Below are 24,071 nucleotides of genomic sequence, written 5' to 3'. Positions count from 1 at the left end.
CCAGTGGAAGGCTGAGGCAGAAGGATCGCCGGAGCCCAGCAGGTCGAGGCTTCAGTGGCCGGGAGCAGCCACTGCACTCATCTGGGCAACAGAGTGAGACTCCAACTCAAAAAACAAAAAAAAAAGAGCTAGTTTAAAAATAGAAAAACTAGAAGAAATATTCAGACGATGGTAGAACTTCTTTAGGGACAAAACTGTGTACATTTCGAAGAACAAGAAGGAATCACAAAGAACAAAAATGACAAATCTGTTTCAATAAAACTATTAAAAATGCATGTTAGCAAAATACTATAATAATAACCAGAATTCAAAGTCAGACAACATGGGAAAATATTTGCAGAAAATGTGACAGCCAGAGACCTGATATCTTTATTATGTAAAATGTTCATAAAAATTGATAAGACAAAAATAAAATTCCAAGAGCATAAAACAGACAACTCACACACAAAAATTAAAACTAGTAAACACATGGGAAAATATTTGACTAAGCTGGTAATCAAAGAAATTCAAAATAAAACAATAATTTTAAAAAATTTTAACTAGTAAAAAAATATAAACATGTACTTTTATAAAACTCAATTCTGCTGAAGATATTAAATTGAGATTCTTATATTTTGTTGCTGATATTCTATAAATTGGTACCTCCTTTTTGAAAAACAGTTTAGCAGTACAATATCAAGAGTCATAAAAATATTTATAACCTTTGACCCAGTAACTTTACTTCTGGGAATCTATCCTAAAGAAAATTAATCCAAAATATGGAAAAAATTAAATGTCTAAAATAAATTGGGAAACATTAAATGTCTCACAATAGGGGAGTGATTAATACATCATGGTACAATCACGGGATAAAAAACAACATAGCCTGGCCAAGGTGAGAGGATTGCCTGAGCCACGGATTCGAGACCAGCCTGGACAACTTGGAGAGACCTCATCTCTACAATTAAAAAATAAAAAGTAAAAAAAATCAGCTGGGCACGGTGGTGCACACCTGTAGTTCCAGCTACTTGGAACACTGAGGTGGAAGGATCGCCGGAACCCAGCAATTCGACGCTGGGGTAGTGGTGAGTGTGCCACTGCACTCTAGCCTAGGCCATGGAGTGAGACTCCAACTCAAAAAAAAAAAAAAAAAAATAGCCCTTATAATTACTGGAATATTAAAGATGCTTGTGCTTTAATATTAAATAAAAGCTAATAAACATTTATGTATAAAAAGATGTAGAGGAGAAAAGAATGAAGTAAATACACCTAATTTTAAGTGGTTGAGATAAAATAGCAGGCCTAACAGTGAATTTGTTTCCCTTTATTTGCCTGTTTTTCATTATGTGGTTTCAGCCTATATACCTGAATTCATTTGCCTCCCTTTCTCAGCACCCAGTCCCAAGCTCCCCACCCAGCTTCCAGAGCCCTTCCCACGTGTGTCGGTGCCACTCAAATTCCAGCTCATCCAAGAAACCCGCCCATCCCGCCAGCCAAATGAAACTCTCCCTTTTCCACGCTCCCATTGTGCTTTATTAACATTTCTATTATAGCATGCACACCATTTGCTTTGTGTGGAAATGATATACGCACAGTATGTGTTTCTGCAACTAAATTTCTAAACCCCTAGAGGGCAATAACTGGTTCATGTGTTTTTTCCTCCCTACAGCATAGAGCACAGTGCTTTGCCTGTATGATATGCCTGAATAAATATTAGTTGGAATGAATCTCATAGCACTGCAGTGAACAGTGAACTCCTTCTGATTCCCTGGCAGGTGGAGCTCACGAAGGGCTGCAGCACTTGGGTCCTTTTGGCAACATCCCCAACATCGTGGCAGAGTTGACTGGCGACAACATTCCCAAGGACTTCAGTGAGGATCAGGGCTACCCAGACCCTCCAAATCCCTGTCCTGTTGGAAAAACAGGTAATGGGCCTGTCCTTGGGTTCCCATGGAAAGTTGAGGCTTTGGGAGGAAATGAGAAATTCTAACACCAGCTACAAATATTCCCAGGAACTGTATTACAAATACATATGAGCCCATATGTATTTGTAAATGGATGGAAAAGGGAAATTTATTCTAGAGTTCCCCTGTTCATGCACACCTGCATAGGACTCCTCTTTCTGTCCCTCCCCTTCTTTGGGAATTGATGCTCTTTTCTATACTTGCTACTCTTTTAATTAAAAGGAAAAACAATTTTTTCCCCTCCTTCTAGGATACAACGCCTGCTCATTTTTGGTGTCTTTAGAACTGTTAATTTGTGGATTATCCGTGTCTGTTTGTTTTTCTTACTCTCCTTGACAGCCACCATTTTAACCATGTCACATGTCAGCACCCAGTTAGTATTTATCCTGACATCCCATTTATTTGAGGACCGGGTGGTGGCACGAGAGAGAAGGGTTTTGGGAAGGTAAAAGTTGTTTAAGGAAGAAGGTTGAAATTTTCCATGCTGCTCATTATACCTCCCACTTTCCTACCCCCTCATGACAAAGAGAATGGTGAGTGGGCTACACTTATGCTGGGCTTTGAGCAGCTTACCTTGGTGGTTCCGAGTAGTGGTTCTGGACTCAGACGATCTGAGTTCAAATTCAAGATCGACCTATGTGACTTCAAACAAGTTAATTAACAACACTGGGTCTCACTTTCCTCATTTGTCAAATGGAGGTCGTGTGGGAATTTAATAAAATTATCCATGTAAGGCATTTAGCACAGCATTTACCTAGCACAGAGTAAAGACTCATTAAATATCATCCTGTTAATAATTCACTTCACCACTCATAAATAACGCACTTCCGACCTTGGGCTTATGCTGACTTCTAGCACGAGAGTAGTCTTTTTCCCCAAGTCTAATAATAATAATAATAATTGGTATTTTTTATGCCTACTTTACATTAAGACAAATAAAGCATCAAGAGTAATTTGCCTAGTTAGTCAAGTAGCAAGTAATTGAGTCAAGACTCAAATCCAGGTCTACCTGATTAGGAACTGTATACTCAACCATCATGACATATTGCCTTTCTCTGAAAATTGAGACAGTTTTGACCCCTCAGCTCTTTTTTGCTTTTTTTCTTATTTTTCTTATAATACCTAGAAATGGTCTGACCTCAGCTTTTCTTAAACACAGTACAGACTGTCTCTGAAAGAAGATAATCCTCCTTTCACCTAGGGTGAGGCCTCTGAACTTCCATCTTGAGATGGAATGACCAAGATAATTGGATGTGACCAAAGCCAATGTGAGGCTGCTGGCCCAGGAAGGCAGGAAAAACTGAATCACTACCTGGCTTCAATTACTTCAAATACATTTTACTTGCATGTAGGGTTTTGGATGGGTAGGAAAAAGGACCAGCTCAGAATTTGGAGAGCACCAATTTCCACAGGAGTCTAGTCAAATTGATTTGATGCAGTATACTGTAGTGGTTCTTTTTTTAAAAAAATTGATAAATAGATTCATTTTATTTTAATAAAAAATCCAGTATACACAAAAAATATAATATTCATAAAACAGTATGTTCTAAATAACATAGTTCTACATATAGAAGAAAAAGTGGCTACAAATTTGAGGAGAAATGGGCAAAACTGTATTTCTCTAAATCTTAGAAATATCAAAAGACAAAAATACTAAGTATACCAAAAATTAATATTTGAATGACTTGAATGATATGATCAATAAGACAGATATAATGTGTATATGCTAAACTTTATGTGTTACAGAATACAGCAATGGGAACTTTATAAATATTAACACATTTGAGGCCACATTTAAAAACCCTCAATAAATACCCCAAAACAAAATTGCACAGTTGACATTTTGTGACCGTGTTACAAAGGGGGACCCCCCAAAACCAGAATTATCTTTTTGAGGGTGGGCCTCTTGTATTACAGACTTCTTCTGCTAGTAAGTGTTCTAGGAACTCATAAACATCAGTGAACCGGCTAGTGTTGTTGTGAGAGGCTGCGTTTGGCTTCAGTGAATTTTTCTTTTTTGGAGATTATATAATGTGTTTGCCCATTTCATGATAAGTGATTTAGGAGCACACCTGCCCACACTGCAGTGGCTCTTAAAGTGTAATCCCAGGAATAGCAGCAGCAGCAACAGCATCACCTGGAAACTTGCTAGAGATAACAATTCTCGGGTCTTATCCCATTCTCTTGAATGAGAAACTCTTGGGGTGGGACCCAGCAACCTTGTTGTAGCCAGCCCTTCATATGATCCTGGTGCACAGCAAAGTTGGAGACCCACTGTTATAGGAGAACGAGACCCAGAGATTGAGCTGTTCTAGTCTTGATTATAGTATGTTATTTTGCTTCCTTGGGCCTCAGTCTCTTCATCTGTATAAGGAAGACATAGTCAATGCCTTAAAGAAACATGTGTAGTTCGAGGTTACCCTAAAAATAAAGTACAGACCTCTGCAATCTAGCACTTGACTGTGCCTTTAGAAGCTCTGAAGGGAGAACAGTCAAGCTGGGCTGACAGAGTTGGCTAAAACCCCAACTCTAAATACTATCTTGTTATCTATTGGGTTATCTCCCATTTCCTTTGCTATCCTTCCCTTAAACTAACATATTTCTCATTATGTGTTCTACCACAATTTGCGCTCCAAGAAGGAAATCACTTACTAAATTTAGCCATTGTTTGTAAGAAATTGCTTGTGTTCTGCCTCGCAGAATCATGAGAAGCATAACACACTTGAGCAATCCAAGAATGAAACCTAGACTTCCCCTTCCCTTGCCATGCTCTTCTCTGAGTCGTGATCCTCTCACCCCGGATGGAGGAGCTCCAGACCAAAGATTCCACCTCAGCTTCAAGGATAGGTTGTGACGTCTAGGGCACATCTGCAGGCCCTAAATACCTTTGGTTCCCAGAGCAGGTTTATTCTCTGCCTCTCAGTCTGGGCCCACTCACAGATACTCAAGAAACAAGTATAAAAAGCTGGAAAGATGCCATATGCAGATTGCCTAAACTCTCTTGATTTGGTATCTCTTCCCTACATGTCAATTGCTGTAGACACAGAAGTTAGATAACGAGCAACTAGTGAAAAGTAGGCAACTTGGCCGGGCTCGGTGGCTCAGCCTATAATCCCCGCACTTTGGGAGGCCGAGGCGAGTGGATTGCCTGAGACTGCGTGTTCGAGACCAGTCCGGGCAACCTGGCAAGACCTCGTCTCTACAATAAAATAAAAAATAAAAAATAAATAGCCAGCTGTGGTAGTGCACCTCTGTAGTTCTGGCTACTCAGAAGGCTGAGGCGGAAGGATCGCTGGAGCCCAGAAGGTCGATGCTGGGGTGACCGTGAGCAGGCGTGCCACTGCACTCCAGCCTAGGCAAAGGAGTGAGACTCCACATCAAAAAAAAAGAAAGAAAGAAAAGAAAAGTAGACAACCACATGAGCAGCCTCAAGAGTGAGACAACCTGGCTCATTGTAAACAGACTCCCTTTCAGAATTGACTTTTTTTTTTTTTTGAGTCAGGGTCTCTGTCACTCAGGATGGACCTCCTGGACTCAGGCGATCCTTCTGCCTCAGCATCCCAAGTAGCTGGGACTGAGATGGTGGTATAGTGGTGAGCATAGCTGCCTTCCAAGTAGCTGGGACTACAGGTACACACCACCGCACCTGGCTGATTATTATTATTCTTAAAATTTTTTTGTAGAGATGAGGTTTCGTTATGTTGCCCAGGCTGGTCTTGAACTCCTGGGCTCAAGCAATCTGGCCTCTCAGCCTCCCAAAGTGCTGGGTTTACAGGCTTGAGCCAATACACCTGACCTCAGCATTGACTCTGATGCCTTATTATTCCTTGGAAGTGAAACACTCTTACTACCTCCCCCAGCCCTGCACAAAATTCGCAGTCCCTCCCTGTCCCCCTTTTTTATAGCTGTTGTTTAAATGTTGTCTAAAAATGGGAAAAAATGATTCCTTTTTCAGAGCATCATACCTAGTAAGGATGGGGCTTAGGGAAAAGCAGCACCAAGAGGGATAGACTTCTTTCTTTGGTTTCAATGGAAAACATGCTATATTTCAAAGAGCAGTGAGTATAAATTCTCATTTAAAGGGAGATGGTAGGAAGGGAACTGAAACATGTTGTAAACCTATTATGCACCAGATGTTCTATTTGTAATCATCTCTACTCCTCACAACAACACTGTAAGGTGAGTATTTGGTTATTCGCATCTCGCGTTTTGCATCTCGCAATTCATTAAAAGGACTCAGAGAAATAAACTGCCTTTCCAAAGGAGCTAAACCCACCCATCACTTATGAGTTGGGTTTTTTGTTCTTAAACTGTGGTCTGTCTGACTCCAAAGCTGAAGCCATTATCACAGTAACACACAACATCAAGTACTATCTGGAGATTGTTGTTATTGGGTAATGAATCTTCTCCAAGAAGCTGAAGTCGTTTTTAAGGGGCTCACTCAAGAGAAAACAGTGAATCATGTGCAATGGAGGTATATTAGTTAAGGAAACACTTGCTGCTATAATAGCTTTAAAAAATTAGTGGTGCAACACAATAGAAGTTTATTTCTCACTCGTGTGAAGTCCTGCCAGAGGTGGGTGAGGGTGTTGTGGGAGGTGGGTGGTTCAGCATCTCAGACTGCCATCCTTACACTCGACATCCACAGTTGCCCTGGCAACATGGAGCAAGCAGTCCAGCAGATGGGGGTGGGAGGTGGGGCGAAGGAGTGGAGCATTACATGGAAGGTTTTTGTGGGCCGGGCCTGGAAGTGGAATCCATCCTTTCTGCCCACATTCTGTTGGCCCGCACACAGGTACATGACTCCACCTGACTGCAAAGCAAGCCTGGGAAATTAGTCTAACTGTGTGTTGAGAAAGAAGGGGAAGTGGACTTGGTGAACGAACAGCCAACGAGTCTCTGACAGGAGGTGGAGTTCAGGATAAGCAGTCCCTTCCAACAGGGAGACTGGATCCCAGAGGGAAAGTGATTCAGAGTGGCTGAGGGGAACAGATTCTGACTTTGAGCATCTAGTTGTTTTTGATCTTTTAGAATGATGATAAATGCCTTGGCCATTCCTCAAAAACCTTTGACTGTTTGCAGTAGATGATGGATGTCTAGAAAACACCCCTGACACAGCAGAGTTCAGTCGAGAGTTCCAGTTGCATCAACATCTTTTTGATCCGGAGCATGACTACCCAGGCTTGGGCAAGTGGGTAAGTCCAATCTCAACTGTTCCTAGATTTTGCACTCTGGTACTCTGAAGGTAATGGTGGCAGAGATGAGCAATATTGTTGGGGGGAGAGAGGAAAACTTGGTTAGAGGCTGATTTTTCAGAAACCTCTGGTTGAGAGGGACTCTACATGATTGCCATCCCAAACCACATTCATGGGTCAAGACAGCAATATACCAAATCCTTCCCAAGAAACAGCAACCTAACATCAGCTACAGTCTCCAGATGCTACTATTCTGGCCTACTCCACAGCCTGTGACACATCCTAAAGTCACACAGTATTTCATGAAGCTCTTATAGAATTTTATCCAAAGGATATGATTGATTTTTTTTTTTTTACAAAGACACTGAGAAAATGTGCACATTTGATCTCTAGACTAAGGAAGATAATCTCTGCAGGATCAAGGGAAAAAAGATCCATAGCTTAGAAACAACATATGTAGTTCTGCTTTATGGAAAGAGAAAATATATCCAAAATGAGCTTGCTGTCAGTCCCAGGCAAGTATGTACTGCTGTCAATAAAGGAAGTTGTTTTCAAGCACTTGGAAAGAGAAACCATGCCCATTTGGCTTCAGTGTGCTAAAAGTAAATCTTACCAATCTAATTGTATTGTTCCATTTGCCAACATTATTCATTTACTCACCCGCTTGGTGAGGGAAATGAAGTAGGCTTGGTGCACTTGGACTTCTGGAAAGTGTCTGACAGGATCGTTTATAATCTCCTATTTTTTTTAAATAGTGGCTTATGCATTCTTTTTTTTATTTTTTTGAGTTGGAGTCTCACTCTGTCGCCCAGACTGGAGTGCAGTGGCCGTTTCCGGCCACCGCAGCCTCAACCTGCTGGGCTCCCGCGATCCTTACGCTTCAGCCTTCCAAGTGGCCGGAATTACAGGCATGCGCTACCACGCCCAGCTGATTTTTTGATTTATTGTAGAGATGAGATCTCGCTACCCAGGCGGGTCTCGAACCCGTGGGCTCAGGCAATCCACTCACCTCAGTCTCCCAAAGGCGCAGGATTATAGGCTGAGCCACCGAGCCCGGTTGCATTCTATTTTATTTTATTTTTTATTTTAAAGATGTGAAGTATAATTCAGGATTAGTTATACAAGTGGTCATCAAACAGGTAAAGTTTGGGCTTCCCTTTGGTCCCCACTTAGCCTGGTTTGGGATCAGGTACCCTTATTGATGTTATGTGCCCCCTCCCTCAGCTGTGTCCCGTTACTACCAATCCCTTTCTTATAGAATTATGATAAATGTTCAGGGCCCTCTTATGAATGAGAACATGTGGTACTCGGTTCTTTGTTTCTGTGATAGATATGATCTTATATTGGACGAGATGGACAGATACAGCCAAGGCAATAGACTATCACCAAAAGGGAACTTATTAAAGAGTCCATGTCAATAGGAGGGAGATTTCACATGGTGTCCTGCATGTTTTAGCACTAGCTCACTCCACGTTTTTATCAGCATTTGTAATAAAAAGATAGAACTTGTACTTATCAGATTCTCAGAGGATGACATGAAGTTGGAAGAGATAGCACTGGATGACAGAATTGGGATTCAAGAAGATCCCAACAGGCAGGGACAATAAGTCAAACAAGATCGAAACTGAATGAGACTATATCTAGGTTCCTGTGTTGGGCCTGTATAATCAAAGGTGATAAAAGTGGGGAAATACTCAGGAATGTTCATTCACATAAGCAGTAGGTGGCCAATGCGTCTGTGGAATGAGCAAATGAATGAATGAATGAGTGAGTAGATACTCCAAACAACGTAAGCCCTTTTAAAGTCCTCACCTCAGCACATTACTAACAGATGACTTTGCTTCCTATTTCACTGAGAATACTGAAATCTCAGAACTAAGCTCCCTCCCTTCATTCTACACTGTTTTACAGCAAGATGTCCCTCCTCAATAATGGCCACTTTCATCATTTTCAGCATCTTACTTCAACATTGCATTGAGTCCGTTCCCTCTTCCTTCAACATTACATACACTTCCTGTCTTAAAACAACAAAGCAACAGCACCTCTAAGTTAATTTTGCTTCCTCTGATTTTTGCATTATTCTGCTCCTCTTCTTTTTCATATGGAGTTCTGTTTGGGAGAATTGGTTTATGGAGCCACTTTCAAGCCTACTGGTAGAGTTTAAACATGCTGAATTAAATAGAAAAGCATCTATAGTTTCTTGACTAGGAGACTGAAATCATGAAAGCTTTCTATAAAAATGAGACTGGAATCATTAAAGCCTTCTTTAATATGGTGGCATATTAAAGGATGAAATAATAAATGGAGAGGAAACTAAAGACAGGAAGAAAATATGGCAAATAATTCCAGTGGCGATGACTGTGAACATAGTGAAGAAAGGGGAGAATCCAAGACATTTCAAAGGGGATTAAACTAACTAGACTTGGTATATGGAATAAATATAGCATGAGGAGAAAAGAAGGGAAATTTCAGGTTTAATGAAGTGAACATTATGAACTTTTTCTCTGAGGGCACTTGTAAAAGAAAGAAGAGATGAAAGCAGAAGGAAGAAGGGGGAAAAAGGGAGAAGAGAGAGTGAGGGGCGGCATAGACAATCACAGAGGAGCCCTGGGAAGGGACCTGCAAGAGGGGAGCACAGCTTTGCCAAACAGAAGCAAAGCACAGATAGAAGATATTGTGTCTGCTTTGTTCCAGGCACCGTGCTAGGTGCTCAGTACATAGTAGTCGTTAGGACATGGCACTAGTCTTCAAAGAGCTTATAGTCTTATGTTGAGATAAATTGCACAAAAATAGAATGAACCCAATTTAGCACTGTTCAGCTTTGTATTCTAGCTGTACTCTGAGGACTGGAATCATTAAAGCCTTCTTTAATATGGTGGCATATTAAGGGGCAATTACTGAGAAAGATGGAAGACAAGGGTAGAAGGAGATCCAGGCGTGAGGACAGGGGTGGCGGATTAGTACAGCAGCCCCTGAGGAAGTCAAAGGCACTGAGGAGGGCAGCACTGAAGTCTTAGCTGGGAGGGTATCCAGCTTAACTGTAGACTGGAAATGAGAGAAAGGAGGAGGGGGTTAAAAAAACGGTCTGAGAGAAGAGGGGGAGCCCTACTGGTGGTGTGATAGGGTGGGAGGGATAGAAACGTCTCTCTTTCCAGATTTTTCTCTCACCTCTTCTTGGAAGCCTTTACAAATTTCTCTCACCAAGTTCCACTCACTCTCAACACTTCCATAAGAGACCAACCACCATCCTTAATTCTCTTTACATTCTTCTTGAAGCACTGATTTGTGTTTCTCTCAGTCATTCCCATTCTACATTGCAGCTTAACTAGAATTTAGGACCATGCGTGAAAGTACTATTACAGATCAATGGCCAGGAACAATGTTTACACACCTTTTATCACCTGTACTTACGTGTTTGTTTAAACTTCATTTCCTTGTTTATTTTCTTATTACCACCTATCAGCAAAACATGATTTCCTTGATCTTCTCATGGAAGTGTGAATTGAGTTTATCTTGCTTTTCTAAGACTTTTCTTCTATGTTTATATAGAATGATAGTCTCAGACTTGTCTTCAGCACAGCTATCCTTTAAGTTAACAAAGTAATCGTGTTTCACGATAGAACTGCACACAGAACCCTGCTTCTTTTTTGCTAATACTGCTTCCCTATACTTGACAATAGCTGGAGTGAAGCTGTATCTTTAGCAGTGATCCACATCTTATACGTATCGGTGTCTGTCTTGTTTCCTGCATTTCTTTCTCTTTGCTAATGTATCAAGACACATTTAGTAAATGCAAATCATATGGCTTCTAAGCCCTGTGTCAGGTGATGAGAATGCAAAGATGAATAATAATAATCGTATTACATAACACAAAAGTGAATCGTAATGTTTATTGAGCACATACTATGTGCCAGATACCACGCGAAGTGCTTTACCTCAATTATCTCCTTTAATCTGCCCATCCTTATCAGTCTCATTTTACAAAGTACAGGCTTGGAGAGCTGAGGACCCCGCTTAGCAACATGGAGCTGATGATTGGCAGACATTATTTGAACCTGATGGCAGAGCTGGGCTCTGAACCAGATCATCCGACTCCAGAGTGCTTTAAAAATGGAACACATTCTCTATCTTTTCATGGCTCATTGCTCATACTGTGTCCAGTGCAGCATTTCTATTGAGGACTGGCTGCCTTTCAGACAACATATCCAACCACAGCAGTAGGGGCTACACCCAACGCTGCCTACTTAGATGCTAGCACTCTCTTCTTTATGCGGTAACTGCTGAGTGACATTTACACAGGAAAAAGTTGTCTCTAAAGGCAAATGTTGCTCCCTTCCAAATGCTTTTCCCACCTTTTCATCAGCAGCTGCTCACAGCCAGAGCCTGTGCCATGGGAGAAATAAGGGACTAGGACCCTCTCTCTGACTTTCTTTGTCTTTACTGACTTCAACCTGTTTGTTGAGTCTAGGGCTCTTCAGTTTGGGATCGACTCAGGTTTCCGTGTGCTTAGATTTGAGTTATGTCTTTTTGACATATGCTGCTTTGTACTTTTTTTTTTTGAGTTGGAGTCTCACTCTGTCACCCAGACTGGAGTGCAGTGGCCGCTCCCGGCCACCGCAGCCTCGACCTGCTAGGCGCCGGCAATCCTTCCGCCTCAGCCTTCCAAGTAGCTAAAACTACAGGCGCGCGCTACCACGCCTGGCTGATTTTTGATTTATTGTAGAGATGAGGTCTCGCCAAGTTGCCCAGGCAGGTCTCAAACCCGCGGGCTCAGGCAATCCACTCACCTCAGCCTCCCAAGGCGCGGGATTACAGGCTGAGCCACCAAGCCCGGCTGCTGCTTAGTACTTTAGGTCAGGAAGCATATTGTCAGTCTGTCTCACGCCTGGTAGTGTTAACTTTGTTCACCTCGTAAAAGTGGCACCTGTCAGATTTCTCCATTGTAGAATTATCAGTTTTACCTTTGAAATTAATGAGTAATCTGTGGAAGATATTTTGAGACCATGTAAATATTCTGTTCCCCATTAAAATTTTAACCAACAAATTTAGCATCTATTGATGATGCTTATCAGAATCAACTATAACTATGACAGTTGAAAATAGTAGTATTCTTTCTGCATTTACTAGCTGACACTCTACTCTGAACAAGCTTTCCCTGTTTTCCTATGTATTTGTGTATAAATGTGTTTATTTCTTTAGTATCAGTATGGATTCATGGATTCCGGTTATTATTTATTTTGGTGTTCAACTGTCCTGAATTTGACCAGTGGGAGTCTCCTCAAGCTGGCTTCTCTCTCCTTATTTATTTATTTATTTAAGTTGAGGTCTCACTCTGTTGCCTAGACTGGAGTGCAGTGGCATGATCATGGCTCACTGCAGCCTCAACCTCCTGGGCTCAAGCAATCCTTCTGCCTCAGCTTCCCAAGTAGCTGGGACTACAGGTGTGTGTCACCATGCCTGGTTTATGTTTTTTATTTTTATAGAGACGAGGTCTTGTTATGTTGTCCAGGCTGGTCTCAAACTCCTAGGCTCAAGTAATCCTCCGGCCTCTGCCTCCCAAAGTGCTGGGATGACAGGCATAAGCCCTGACTAGACTTCCCTTTCCTTTTGACCTGACCCCATCACTTCCTTACCTTGGGACCTCACTACATGTTTCAACTTCACTTATCCTTACGCTTCCCTTACCCTAGCCATGGAAACAGTCATTTCTATAAGAAGCCCCCGGTTTCATTTAGGGGTGTAATTTGAAATGAGGATCCAGGCACTTGTCCAAAATCTTGATGGCCGAATGGAACACCCTTTTAATGAACTCCAACCTGCTACTCACATGGAAAACAGGCTTGCCATGCCCCAAGGAATCAACAAGGAATGGGTGTCAGGAGACGCAGCCAGTTTCTTCTCATCATTTTATATATTTATTTTACTCACACTATACCTGCTAAGCCCTACCTTTAAATACACACAATAACAGGACTATTCCAGGCAGCCACTTATGCAGGGGTGAGAAAGCATTATCCTGCTAACCTCAACCCAACTCTTAGGGCAACGCAGGGACCACCTTTGAAAGGAAGACTAGCCAGACATTTGGCTTTTTTTTTTTTTTTTTTTAAGCAAAGACCCTTATGGATATAATCTGCCCCAAGGTCTTATAGTGGAGATTTAAGTATGCTGCCTCTACCCAGCTGGTGACACAGTGGAACTCTGCCAGGGCTGGTGATAGTCCCACCCATGGTACCAGCTCTCAGGCCCCTCAGCACGCCATCCAGCTCAAGCAACTGAACACGATGGTGCACATGAGAAAGCCACGTCCTCATCTGCTCCCCCTTTCCTTCCCAGCTCTGGCACAAACTCCCAGGACATCCTCTGCATCAAGAGTTGTCACATTCACAGAAAGACAACCACAGACTAAAGGGAATGCACCTCACAGCAATATCCTCATTCCTCAAGGGGAGGATCTGCAAGGCTGCCTTTTCTCTCTTTCGTTATTAAATTGCTCCATTCTGTGTTGGCGAGGTGGCTCACCCTTATAATCCCAGCACTTTGGGAGGCCAAGGTGAGAGGATTGCCTGAGTCCACGGGTTCAAGACTAGCCTGGGCAACTTGGCAAGACCTCATCTCTATAATAAATCAAGAAAAATTAGCTGGGCATAGTGGTACATACCTATAGTTCCAGCTAATTGGAAAGCTGAGGTGGAAGGATCACCTGAGCCCAGTAGGCCGAGGCTGCAGTGACCATGAGCATGCCATTGCCCTCCAGTCTGGGCGACAGAGAGAGACTCCGACTCAAAAAAAAAAAAAAGAAACTGCTCCATTCCCTAAGTGAGCAGGAGATAGAGGCGGCAGCCAGTACTGGTGTTTTTGGCAGTAGAAGCTCCTTCACTCCTGGCATGACCTCCTTGCATAGTTGAGGTTGGGCAAAAGATATGCATTGTCAATTGCAGGTGGGGTCGATTTTAATGAACATGAAAATGTTGAGGCTCATTCTTGGCATTTGGCATTTTCACTTCCAAATCTACCATTTAAAAACAAAACCCAAAACCCCAAAAAAACCTTATAACCAGCTCAGAGGCTACAAGTGTTGCATAAACTTGTTCCTTACCAGAACTCTGTCATCTTCTTCTTTTTTTAAAACGAACATCAGGGGATTTTATTTAGAGCAAGATAAATCGCCTCTTTCATACATTATTTTCCTCCTGATTAAGAAATCAAGTAAATAAAACAACACAAGTAAAGCCCCCTCAAATCCCTTTCTCCCTTCTGCCTTCAGGTTAAGTGTTCTGTCTTTTATAATCTCAATATAAGGGAAATCTGCTGAGCATGTGTCTGATATTCTAGAGCTCATTTAAGTCCACTACGTGTTTGAAATACAGCAATATGTGGAAACACTTATACAAACTGTGGTTACAGAGCCCTTGTTCCCCACCCCCCTCCCCAACATAACTTTCTTTTCTGCCAAGAAGTTTTTTGGCAGTTTTTAAAAGGTTCACTCTATTAAAAATGTTATAGACCAAATGGTTTTCCAATTGTCTTGACTGGGGGCACTGACTTAAGCCACAGAAGGAATGGTTGCAGAAGTTAGAATGCCTCGTTTCTTTACATAGAGGATTGCTGTTAATAGACACTGCTCCAGAGAAGAGTTTGTGTGTACAGTTCATAAAAAGGGAGTTAGAGGCAAAAATAAATGAGATAAAATTATTTATTTTAAACAGAGTCTCTTCAAAGTGAGGAGATGGGTTTCCAGCACCCCTTGTGTTTTAGAATGCCATATTTCCCTGTTTATGTGATTGTTGATGGCACTGGTGTGCCTCAGGGCGTTGCAGAGTACTTTATTAAAAGCTGCACAACCACCAGCTTCTCTTTTGTGGTCTATCTTTCTGACACGACATTCCTTTCATCTAGTTTTGTTTCCAAAATATGTGTATGCAAATATCTAGGGAACACACCAAGTATTGCTTTTAAAATAGACATTTACCAAATTTGATCCATACTTCTGCCTTTGTGTTTTCTTTTCCCCCCACTCTAGAATAAGAAACTCCTTTACGAGAAGATGAAGGGAGGACAGAGACGCAAGCGGAGGGTAATACGTGGCTGGCCGGATTGTTGCTGGGACGCTTGGAGCTTTCTGAGCGGGGCAGTGGGCGAGCTGGAACTCTAGGTTGTTGGAAAGTCACAGAATCCTTTCTCATGCAATCCAGACAGTGTAGAACAGTGGCCCTATGTGATGAGGGCACCACCCAGAAAGGCTGCCCTTGGTTTCCGCAACGGCTTCCCCGGGCTTTAGCACGTGATATTTTTAGTGGAATGCCCAGTTTGTGAAGATTCCATCACCTCCATTTCATTAAGGAAATGTGTATTTCATCCCTCCCATCTGTGTGGGTATGCGGGGAGTACACGAGGATGTGTCTGTCCTCAAAGGCAGTACATGAGGATGAGGGTCTGTCAGTCAGCGAGGGAAACTGACCACACATTTGTACCAGTTTTATAAAAACACAGCACAAGCCTGGGTGTGGTGGCTCATGCCTATAATCCCAGCATTTTGAGAGGCTGAGGTGAGAGGATTGCTTGAGCCCAGGAGTTTAAGACCAGCCTAGGCTGCGTACCAAGACCTCTTCCCTAGAAAAAAAATTTTTTAAATTAGCCAGGCATGGTGGCACTCATCTGTAGTCAGAGCTACTTGGGAGGCTAAAGCAAGAGGATCACCTGAACCCAGAAGGTTGAGGCTGCAGTGAGCCATGATCGTGCCACTGTACTTCGAACCTGGGTGACAAGAGTGAGACCCCAGCTCAAAAAACAAACACACAAAAAACATAGCACAGGAACAGGGAAATGCTGAACTTCAAGCTCCAGGCAATAATTCTGAAGAAACGTGGGAGCAAAAGGTGAGACGAACAAATCTCATTTCCCCTGCATATCTTTTTTCTTGGCCATCCAGGTTGAGGCAAAATCCGCTAAGTCTGTAATATTTGACTATTGAACTTACTGCAGACTGAGTTTTTAACCATCCCAAGGCTGCCCAAGGTGGGAACCTGCTCTGGGTGCTTCACATTTAGCTACTCCATATACAGTGTCACCTCACGTGAAGCTCAATGTCAAATTTGCTTTGGGTTTCCAATGCATTTTATGGCATCAAGACTTAATAAATGATCAAGGTCCATTCTTTAATCCACTAGTACCCCACTAGACAGAAGAGCTTGGCTGTCTGCCTCCTTTTTCAATCAGATGTAAGGAAAACAAAAATAAAAAACAACTACTATTGAGTAGTATGAGAGAGGACCCATAAAAAAATCAGAATTATCTTTTGAAGGGTAGCCTCCTGTAGCACTGGCTTCCCTACTAGGTAAGTGTTCTAGGAATCCATTGGCATCAGCATCAGTGTACCAGTTAGTGTAGTTATGAAAGGCTGTATTTGACTTCAGTGATTTTTTTTTTTTCTTTTTTAGATTCTTTCGGCCGGGCTCAGTTGCTCAGCCTGTAATCCCAGCACTTTGGGAGGCCGAGGCGAGTGGATTGCCTGAGCCCATGGGTTCGAGACCAGCCTGGGCAACTTGGTGAGACCTCGTCTCTACAATAAATCAAAAATTAGCTTGGAACTACAGGCCTGTAGTTCCAGCTGCTTGGAAGGCTGAGGCAGAAGGATCACCGGCACCCAGCAGATCGATGCTGGGATGGCCATGAGCGTGCCACTGCACTCCAGCCTGGGTGACAGAGTGGGACTACAACTCAAAAATACAATAATTAATTTAATTTAATAGATTTTTTTCAATACATTTGCCCATTTCATGATGGATGATTTATGAGCACACCTGCCCACACCATGCTGAGCGTTCAGCGGTTTTTGATGAAAAACAGCATGACCCACATGCCCCCACCCTTCCTGTTCACCCGATCTCACCCTAAGCAACATTTTTTTTGTTTCCCCAAAGAGAAAAGTCCACAAGGACAAACATTTTGCCAGTGTGGAAGAGGTGAAACAACAAACAAACAAAGCAGAAGTACTAAAAAACAGAAGCACTATAAAGCATCAAAATTGAGTTCTAAAACTTTTGAGCCAGGCGCGGTGGCTCAAGCTTATAATCCCAGCACTTTGGGAGGCCGAGGTTAGAGGATTGCCTGAGTTCAGGGGTTCGAGACCAACCTGGGCAATTTGGTGAGACCTCATCTCTACAATAAATCATAAAATTAGCCAGACATGGTGGCATGCACCTATAGTTCCAGCTACTTGAAAGGCCTGAGGCAGAAGGATTGCCTGAGCCCAGCAGGTTGAGGCTGCAGTGGCCGTGAGCATGCAACTGCACTCCAGGTTGGGTTACAGAGTGAGATTCTGACTCAAAAAAACAAACAAACAAAAAAACCAAACAAACAAGTTTGAGCAGTGGAAAAGACGTCTCGATAGCTGTATTGCACCAAATGAAGAGCACTTTGAAGGTAACTGAAGTTTAAATATGTAAGAGTAAATACACAATTTTTTAATAAATAAATTCCGGGTTTTGGGGGGTTCCCCCTCCTAAAGTACTACAAGATAGTAATGTTTGTAGTTAAGATATACAAACCTCACCATATGCCCAAGGCCACTGACTATTTATTCAGGAGCATGTGCCTGGATCCTCACAAAATCTGGGAATCTGGACAGTGGTAATTGTGGCCATTCTGAATAGTTTTGCCAAATCCAGTCAGGGAGTGTTTTCAGAGGTGTGGATTTTCTGGCCTTAGCATCAGTCTTCAGGCCCCCACAACAGAGGGTTCCAAACCTCTGTGCTTCCTGACAAAACACAGATGACCCACAGAAATTTTCTATGTGAGAAATAGAAAATGTTTACCTCTGGAAACAGAGGTTTTTTGGGAGCGTTAGCAACATTATTAGGGGTTTTTCTTGGTGATTACAGCTTCCAACAGCAGATGGTGACAGAAAGAGTCCAAAGGGTATAATGTGGTCTTGAGAGAACATCAAGAAATTCTATTCTAGGAGCTTAGACTACACATAATTTACCAGTAAGATGACTTGAATATCTCCCTACGGCACAACAAGAACATTTCCAAATAAGACCAATGACTGACCCAAAATGAATAATTTCACATGAAACTTTAATCGTCTCTACTTCTGGGCCACCATTCCTTTTGCCCTGACTCAGTGGATGCCCATGGGTCATGATTTGGGTTTTTCCATGAGACTAGTGATTACCAAAACTCAGAATTCTGGCTAAGACACATGTTATAAAGGATTTCACTTTAGCCTCAACTTCCTCCTCATAGGAAAGGCTTAGAATTTATGAAAAGAAGGGTCACTTTGACCCAGAGATATCAAATCTGTTCTATTCTCAGGCATCTAGAAAGACCCATTCTCATGCCATAAGCCATGGGCCTCTCTGGACTCATGGGGAAAAAGAAGTTGTCTCCCCCATTATCGGGCCTCAGATGGTGTTCCTGGTCTTGAAGACCTTAACCATGCCCTCAAGTACATGAATAAATATAAAGAGGCTGAAGCGAGAGGATTGCCTGAGCTCAGGGGTTTGAGACCAGCCTGGGCAACTTGTCAAGACCTCATCTCTAAGATAAATCAAAAAATTAGCTGGGTGTGGTGGTTCACACCTATAGTTCCAGCTACTTGGAAGGCTGAGGCAGAAGGATCACCTGATCCCAGCAGGTCGAGGCTGCGGTGGCTATGAGCATATCACTGTACTCCAAACTGGGTGACAGAGTGAGACTCCAACTCAAAAAAAAAAAAGAAAAAAAGAAATTATAGACTGGCTTTTTTAAAAAAATCAAGTCTTTCTCCAATGAAGTTCATCATCTGTTGTAGGTTTCCAGAGCACATCAAAAATAAGGATCCAATCCCAATGGTTCTTCCAGTTCTGAGATGGGAATGTATTCTGTGTAACTAACCAGTCTCTTGCCCAAGTGAGAAGACTTGAGTTCTCCAGAGCATAATTAAAACCAAGACTTACTATTATTATTACTCCTAAGTGTTGGGTTTAATAATAATAGTTAAACATTTATTTTAAAACTTCATATGATTGCTCCTTTTTCTTTCTCATTAATTTTCCTTTCCTCCATTCTAACCTTTGGTATTTTCTTGGTCTGGGCAGAAGGACTTTCTCCTATGAAAATCTCTTACCTACAGGGATTCTCTCCAAAGTTACAAGTGAGCACCAAATAGTTTTAAGCAACTTTCTACACTTGCTCAAATCTAACTGAATTCCTAGTTGCTTCACAAATAAAAGGTCAATTTAACTTTAAATGACTGCAAACTTTTTTTTTTTTTTTTTGAGTTGGAGTCTCACTCTGTCATCCAGACTGGAGTGCAGTGGCCGCTCCCGGCCACCACAGCCTCGACCTGCTGGGCTCCGGCAATCCTTCCGCCTCAGCCTTCCAAGTAGCCGGAATTACAGGCGTGCGCTACCACGCCCGGCTGATTTTTTGACTTATTGTAGAGATGAGGTCTCGCAGCCCAGGCGGGTCTTGAACCCGCGGGCTCAGGCAATCCACTCACCTCAGCCTCCCAAAGGCGTGGGATTACAGGCTGAGCCACCAAGCCTGGCTGACTGCAAACTTTTTAACTCTTAAACTATATGTAGCTAATATTTGAAATCTACTATTTATCTCAATGAACAATTTATTAACCTTTTAATCTCATATTTGATAAATATAAACATCTCATATCCTTTTAACACATTAGAATTTTCAAATAGATGCTATTACTAAAAAAAAAAAAAGTTTGTGATATTGAATATACTTTTTCAGCCCAACTTGCTCCACTTACCCAAAGATTCTGATATGATCCCCCGGGATAGGCCAAACCACTGTCATTGACAAAAAGAATTTTCAGTATTTTAAATATTTTAAGGAAGACTTCCCAGCAAGGTGCTATCTTGTAATATGGCAGTCTTCAAATATATGAGGACATTGTTCACTTTGTAATTCTCACCTTGTTTATGATGAATTTTTGCAGAATTGAACCTTTCATGATTCATGCTTTTACCAGTCAGAATGTGGAGGGACATTTACTAAACTCGAGTTTCATTTCTTCTCTTTTGGAGAATTTCTGCTCATCTTTCAAAAGAGTCATGGCAGGCTATGTCCCATGGTCGATAGAGACCTCCCCCCACCCCCAAACTACCTTCATTTGTTCTCAGGGACTCAGCATACAACAGGATGGCTGACCATTTGTAACTACAGCTTCTTTCTTATATTTTTGTTCCAATATTGGAAGACAACTGCAATAAACATCGTCCAAAACTTTTGAATTTTTTTCTGCTTACTAAAGACTATTTTATAAAACTTCAATTACTCATTCAAATCCAAATCTCAAAAAATAGATATGTATTAGAGAAGGAATGAAAAAACCTTTACTCATTCAGAATATCAAGAAATGAAGGAGATTTCAGAGTATGGAGTTTTGAGTTAAAAAAAAAAAAAAGTTCCAGATACTTTCTTCTTTCCTTCAGTTTTTGAATTTGACTGAGGGAAGGTAAAAATAATTGCTAGAGCCCCTAATGAATTCCCTCTAGTAGAATACTATCATAGAGGAATCAGTTAAAGCTCAAGCCTGTAATCCCAGAACTTTGGGAGGCCAAGGCCTGAACCCAGGGGTTCAAGACCAGCCTGGGAAACTTGGTGAGACCTCATCTCTACAATATATCAAAAAATTAGCTGGGCGTGGTGGTGCACGCCTGGGGTCCCAGCTGCTTGGAAGGCTGAGGTGGAAGGATCACCTGAGCCCAACAGTCAAGGCTGCGGTGGCCGTGAGCATGCCACTGCACTCCAGCCTGGGCAACAGAGTGAGATGCTAACTCAAAAAAAAAAGAAGAAGAAGAAGAGGAAGAATCAGTTCTAGCAACAGCATGAGCAGTGACCAGTCTTCTTCAGATGCAAATTCCCACTTGACCCTATTCTGTCTTCTTCTTCAGAACATTCTTCTTGTAAAATAGTTTAAGGCATTTCAGATTTTCCCACCTAAATAGGGCCATAGAATCATCATTCTTTTTCATGTGGAACTTGATATCCAAGTTAGTAGTGAGAGCTTATGAGCTGGTTCACTCCAAATCTTTGTGCCAAAAATAATAACTTTTTTAAAAGATCACATTGCATCTAATAAAGAACTCTAGTTGTGTAAGAGACACAGAGATATCTCCAAGTCAGACAGTGTTTCATAGGCCACTGAGTTATTAATCAGTGCACTGCAGTAGTCATTTGGTAGGTACCACTCTTAGTTGGTTGTTAACCCAAAAGGTCAACAATAATTCTTGCTCACTTCTTTTCTGAGATATCTGTATCTGATGTTCCCATATTTTTTTCAGAGTGTCAATCCATATCTACAAGGTCAGAGACTGGACAATGTTGTTGCAAAGAAGTCCGTTCCCCATTTTTCAGACGAGGATAAGGACCCAGAGTAAAGAGAAGATGCTGGGTGAAAGCCATGCTGCCTGTTAGGCCTCAGTATCGCTTCTGTGCACGTGTTCTTAGAGCCCCCCCCCCCGCCGTGAATGGCTGCATGTTTCTTACCTAGATAATTATGGATGAAAAGCAAGCTGTATTATGATATTGCATCATCTTCACACTGATGGCTCTGCTTTCTGCTAAATTAGAATAAGAGCTTTTATTGTTTTTTCATTTTAATGTGAATTTGCAATGATCGCTACAATTAAAATGTAAATGTCAACAACAGTAAAAGCAAGGATATGAAATGTCCAGATTTCTTGGAGTTTAAAATGGTGTTTGGGGTTGTACTGTTTTCTGTTTTGGTCAAGTCTAAAAAGCTGGCATTTGATTGCTACACCAGTAAAAGAGTCTGCACTCAAAAGGAGGAGCTGACACTTCTCACTTGGCTTCATCTTAATAAATATGTATGCAAGCATTGGCGTGTGACGTTTTTTTACTTGGGGCATTATAAAGAACAGTCTGATCTACATACATGATTTTATCTGACCCTAACAACAATGCTGTGAACTAAATGGGTCTGGCGTTATCCCCATTTTACAGACCTTAGAAAGGAGACAGTTCAACACACCATAGGGAGCAACCAGCAAAATCCAGAATGGGGAGACAAGTAGTCTAGCTTTTTTCAACCAAATAACAAGGGGAAAAACGGTGAAGGACTATAAAGATGTCAAAAAGGGCTGGGCTCAGTGGCTCAGCCTGTAATCCCAGCACTTGGGGAGGCTAAGGCTAGTGGATTGCCTGAGCCCACGGATTTGCGACACACCCGGGCAACTTGGTGAGACCTTGTCTCTACAATAAATCAAAAATTAGGCTGGTGTGTTAGCGCGTGCCTGACTACATAGAAGGCTGAGACAGAAGGATCACCAAAGCCCAGCGGGTTGACGCTGGGGTGGCCGTGAGCGTGCGTGCCACTGCACTCCAACCAGGCTGGGCGACGGAGTGAGACTCCAACCCAAAACAAAAAAATGTCAAAAACAAGCCAGGTGGCTCACAACTGTAATCCCAGCACCTGCCTAGGCAAAAAGACCTTGTCTCTACAATAAATTAAAAAATTAGCTGAGCATGGTGGCGCATGCCTGTAGTTCCAGCTACTTGGAAAACTGAGGTGGAAGGATTGAGTGAACCCAGGAAGTCGAGGCTGCGGTGGCTGTGAGCATGCCACTACACTCCAGCCTGGGTGACAGAGTGAGACTCTGACTCAAACATTTAAAAAAAAGACAAAAGATGTATGAACCAAATATAATGTGTGTGGGTCTCATTTGTATCCTAACTCGAACAAATCAAAATAAGAAAAACGTTGATCATTCACCTGGGGAAGTTTGAGTAGGTGTTTGATGCACTATTAGTTTTGTTTTTATTTTTTAAATTGAAGTCTCATTCTGTCGCCCAGGCTGGAGTGCAGTGGCATGTTCATGGCCACCACAGCCTCCACCTGCTGGGCTTAGGCGATTCTTCTGCCTTAGCCTTCCAAGTAGCTGGAACTACAGACGCACACTACCGCATCCAGCTACTTTTTGTGATTTATTGTAGAGATGAGGTCTCACCAACTTGCCCAGATTGGTCAATCCTCTTGCCTTGGCCTCCCAAAGTGCTGGGATTATAGGCTGAGCCACTGCACCCAACTGGGTGCACTATCAAAGTGCTACCTAGTATCAGAATTACGACTATGTTTTTTTTTAAGTACCCTTATTTCTCAAGGTTAAATATTGAATTACTTACAGATTAAATGATACGATGTCTTGGATTTGCTTTAAAATAATCCAGTGGTAGCATGTGGCGAGGAGCAGGAGGGATATCCATTCATCAAGATTGGCCATCCATTGATAACTGTTGAAACTGGTTCAAGTGTACTTCAGGGTTCATTGTACTTCTATTTCTATGTTTGTGTATATTTGAAAATTTCCAGCAAAGGTTAAAAAGTAAGAGTAGTTCATGGAAAGCATTAACTTTGATGAAGCTCAAATAAATTTCATGCCTGATGAAGGCAGTAACTGCTGGAAGTAGCAATGTAGGACAAGGTAGAAAGTTCTACTGGATAAGGCTGTGAAAAATGTGAGGAAGCACAAATAAAGATTAATAAGGAGTTTACCCAGGGCGCTGTTGAAGGAAGTAGCAGAGAGGCTCATGGGAGAGAAAATCTGGTTGGGGTTAGCAGTAGTGAACTAGATCGTGAGTGGTCAAAGTGACTGGGAGGAGAAGGGATATTAATGGAAAAAGGAAGGAAACTTGGCAGTTTCCTGCCAAGGAAGGAGGGCCTCTACCAGACTGATAGACTCAGAAAGGTCATTTCTTTCTGAGTGGAGTCCGGGCAGCAAGCAACTACGCAGAGACACACTGCTTTGCCTGGGGGCTGTGAAGAGTCATTCCCTCCTGTCTCAGTCTATCAGTCTTTCCACAGTGCTCCAGCCAAGGGCTTTTGATGGTTGGAGTCATCCTGGGGACATGTGGAGAACAAAAGAAAAGCACGAGCAGTAGCCTGAATATAAGGCACAGGGTC

The 24,071-nt window shown here is 42.1% G+C and overlaps 1 protein-coding gene across 5 annotated transcripts in view; it reads left to right on the top strand.

Annotated features, from left to right (window-relative positions):
* Nucleotides 1–21,989, top strand: part of SCG5 (secretogranin V) — a 67,044-nt gene extending 45,055 nt beyond the window's left edge. The window contains exons 3-6 of one of the 5 annotated variants that reach the window (XM_008065884.1): nt 1,755–1,904; nt 7,029–7,138; nt 15,162–15,215; nt 21,433–21,989. In XM_008065884.1, the coding sequence (XP_008064075.1) occupies nt 1,755–1,904; nt 7,029–7,138; nt 15,162–15,215; nt 21,433–21,528 (410 nt within the window). In that variant the 3' untranslated portion in view covers nt 21,529–21,989. Of the gene's footprint in view, nt 1–1,754; nt 1,905–7,025; nt 7,139–14,204; nt 14,214–15,161; nt 15,216–21,432 lie in introns of those variants that run through there. The other 4 variants (XM_008065883.1, XM_021716443.1, XM_008065885.1 and 1 more) reach the window with 4 other exon arrangements.
* Nucleotides 21,990–24,071: the final 2,082 nt, after the last annotated feature.

Source organism: Carlito syrichta, unplaced genomic scaffold (assembly GCF_000164805.1).
Source record: "Carlito syrichta isolate Samal-C Ts95f unplaced genomic scaffold, Tarsius_syrichta-2.0.1 Scaffold308818, whole genome shotgun sequence".
NCBI lineage: Eukaryota > Metazoa > Chordata > Mammalia > Primates > Tarsiidae > Carlito > Carlito syrichta.
This window is presented reverse-complemented; position numbering and strand designations above follow the sequence as displayed.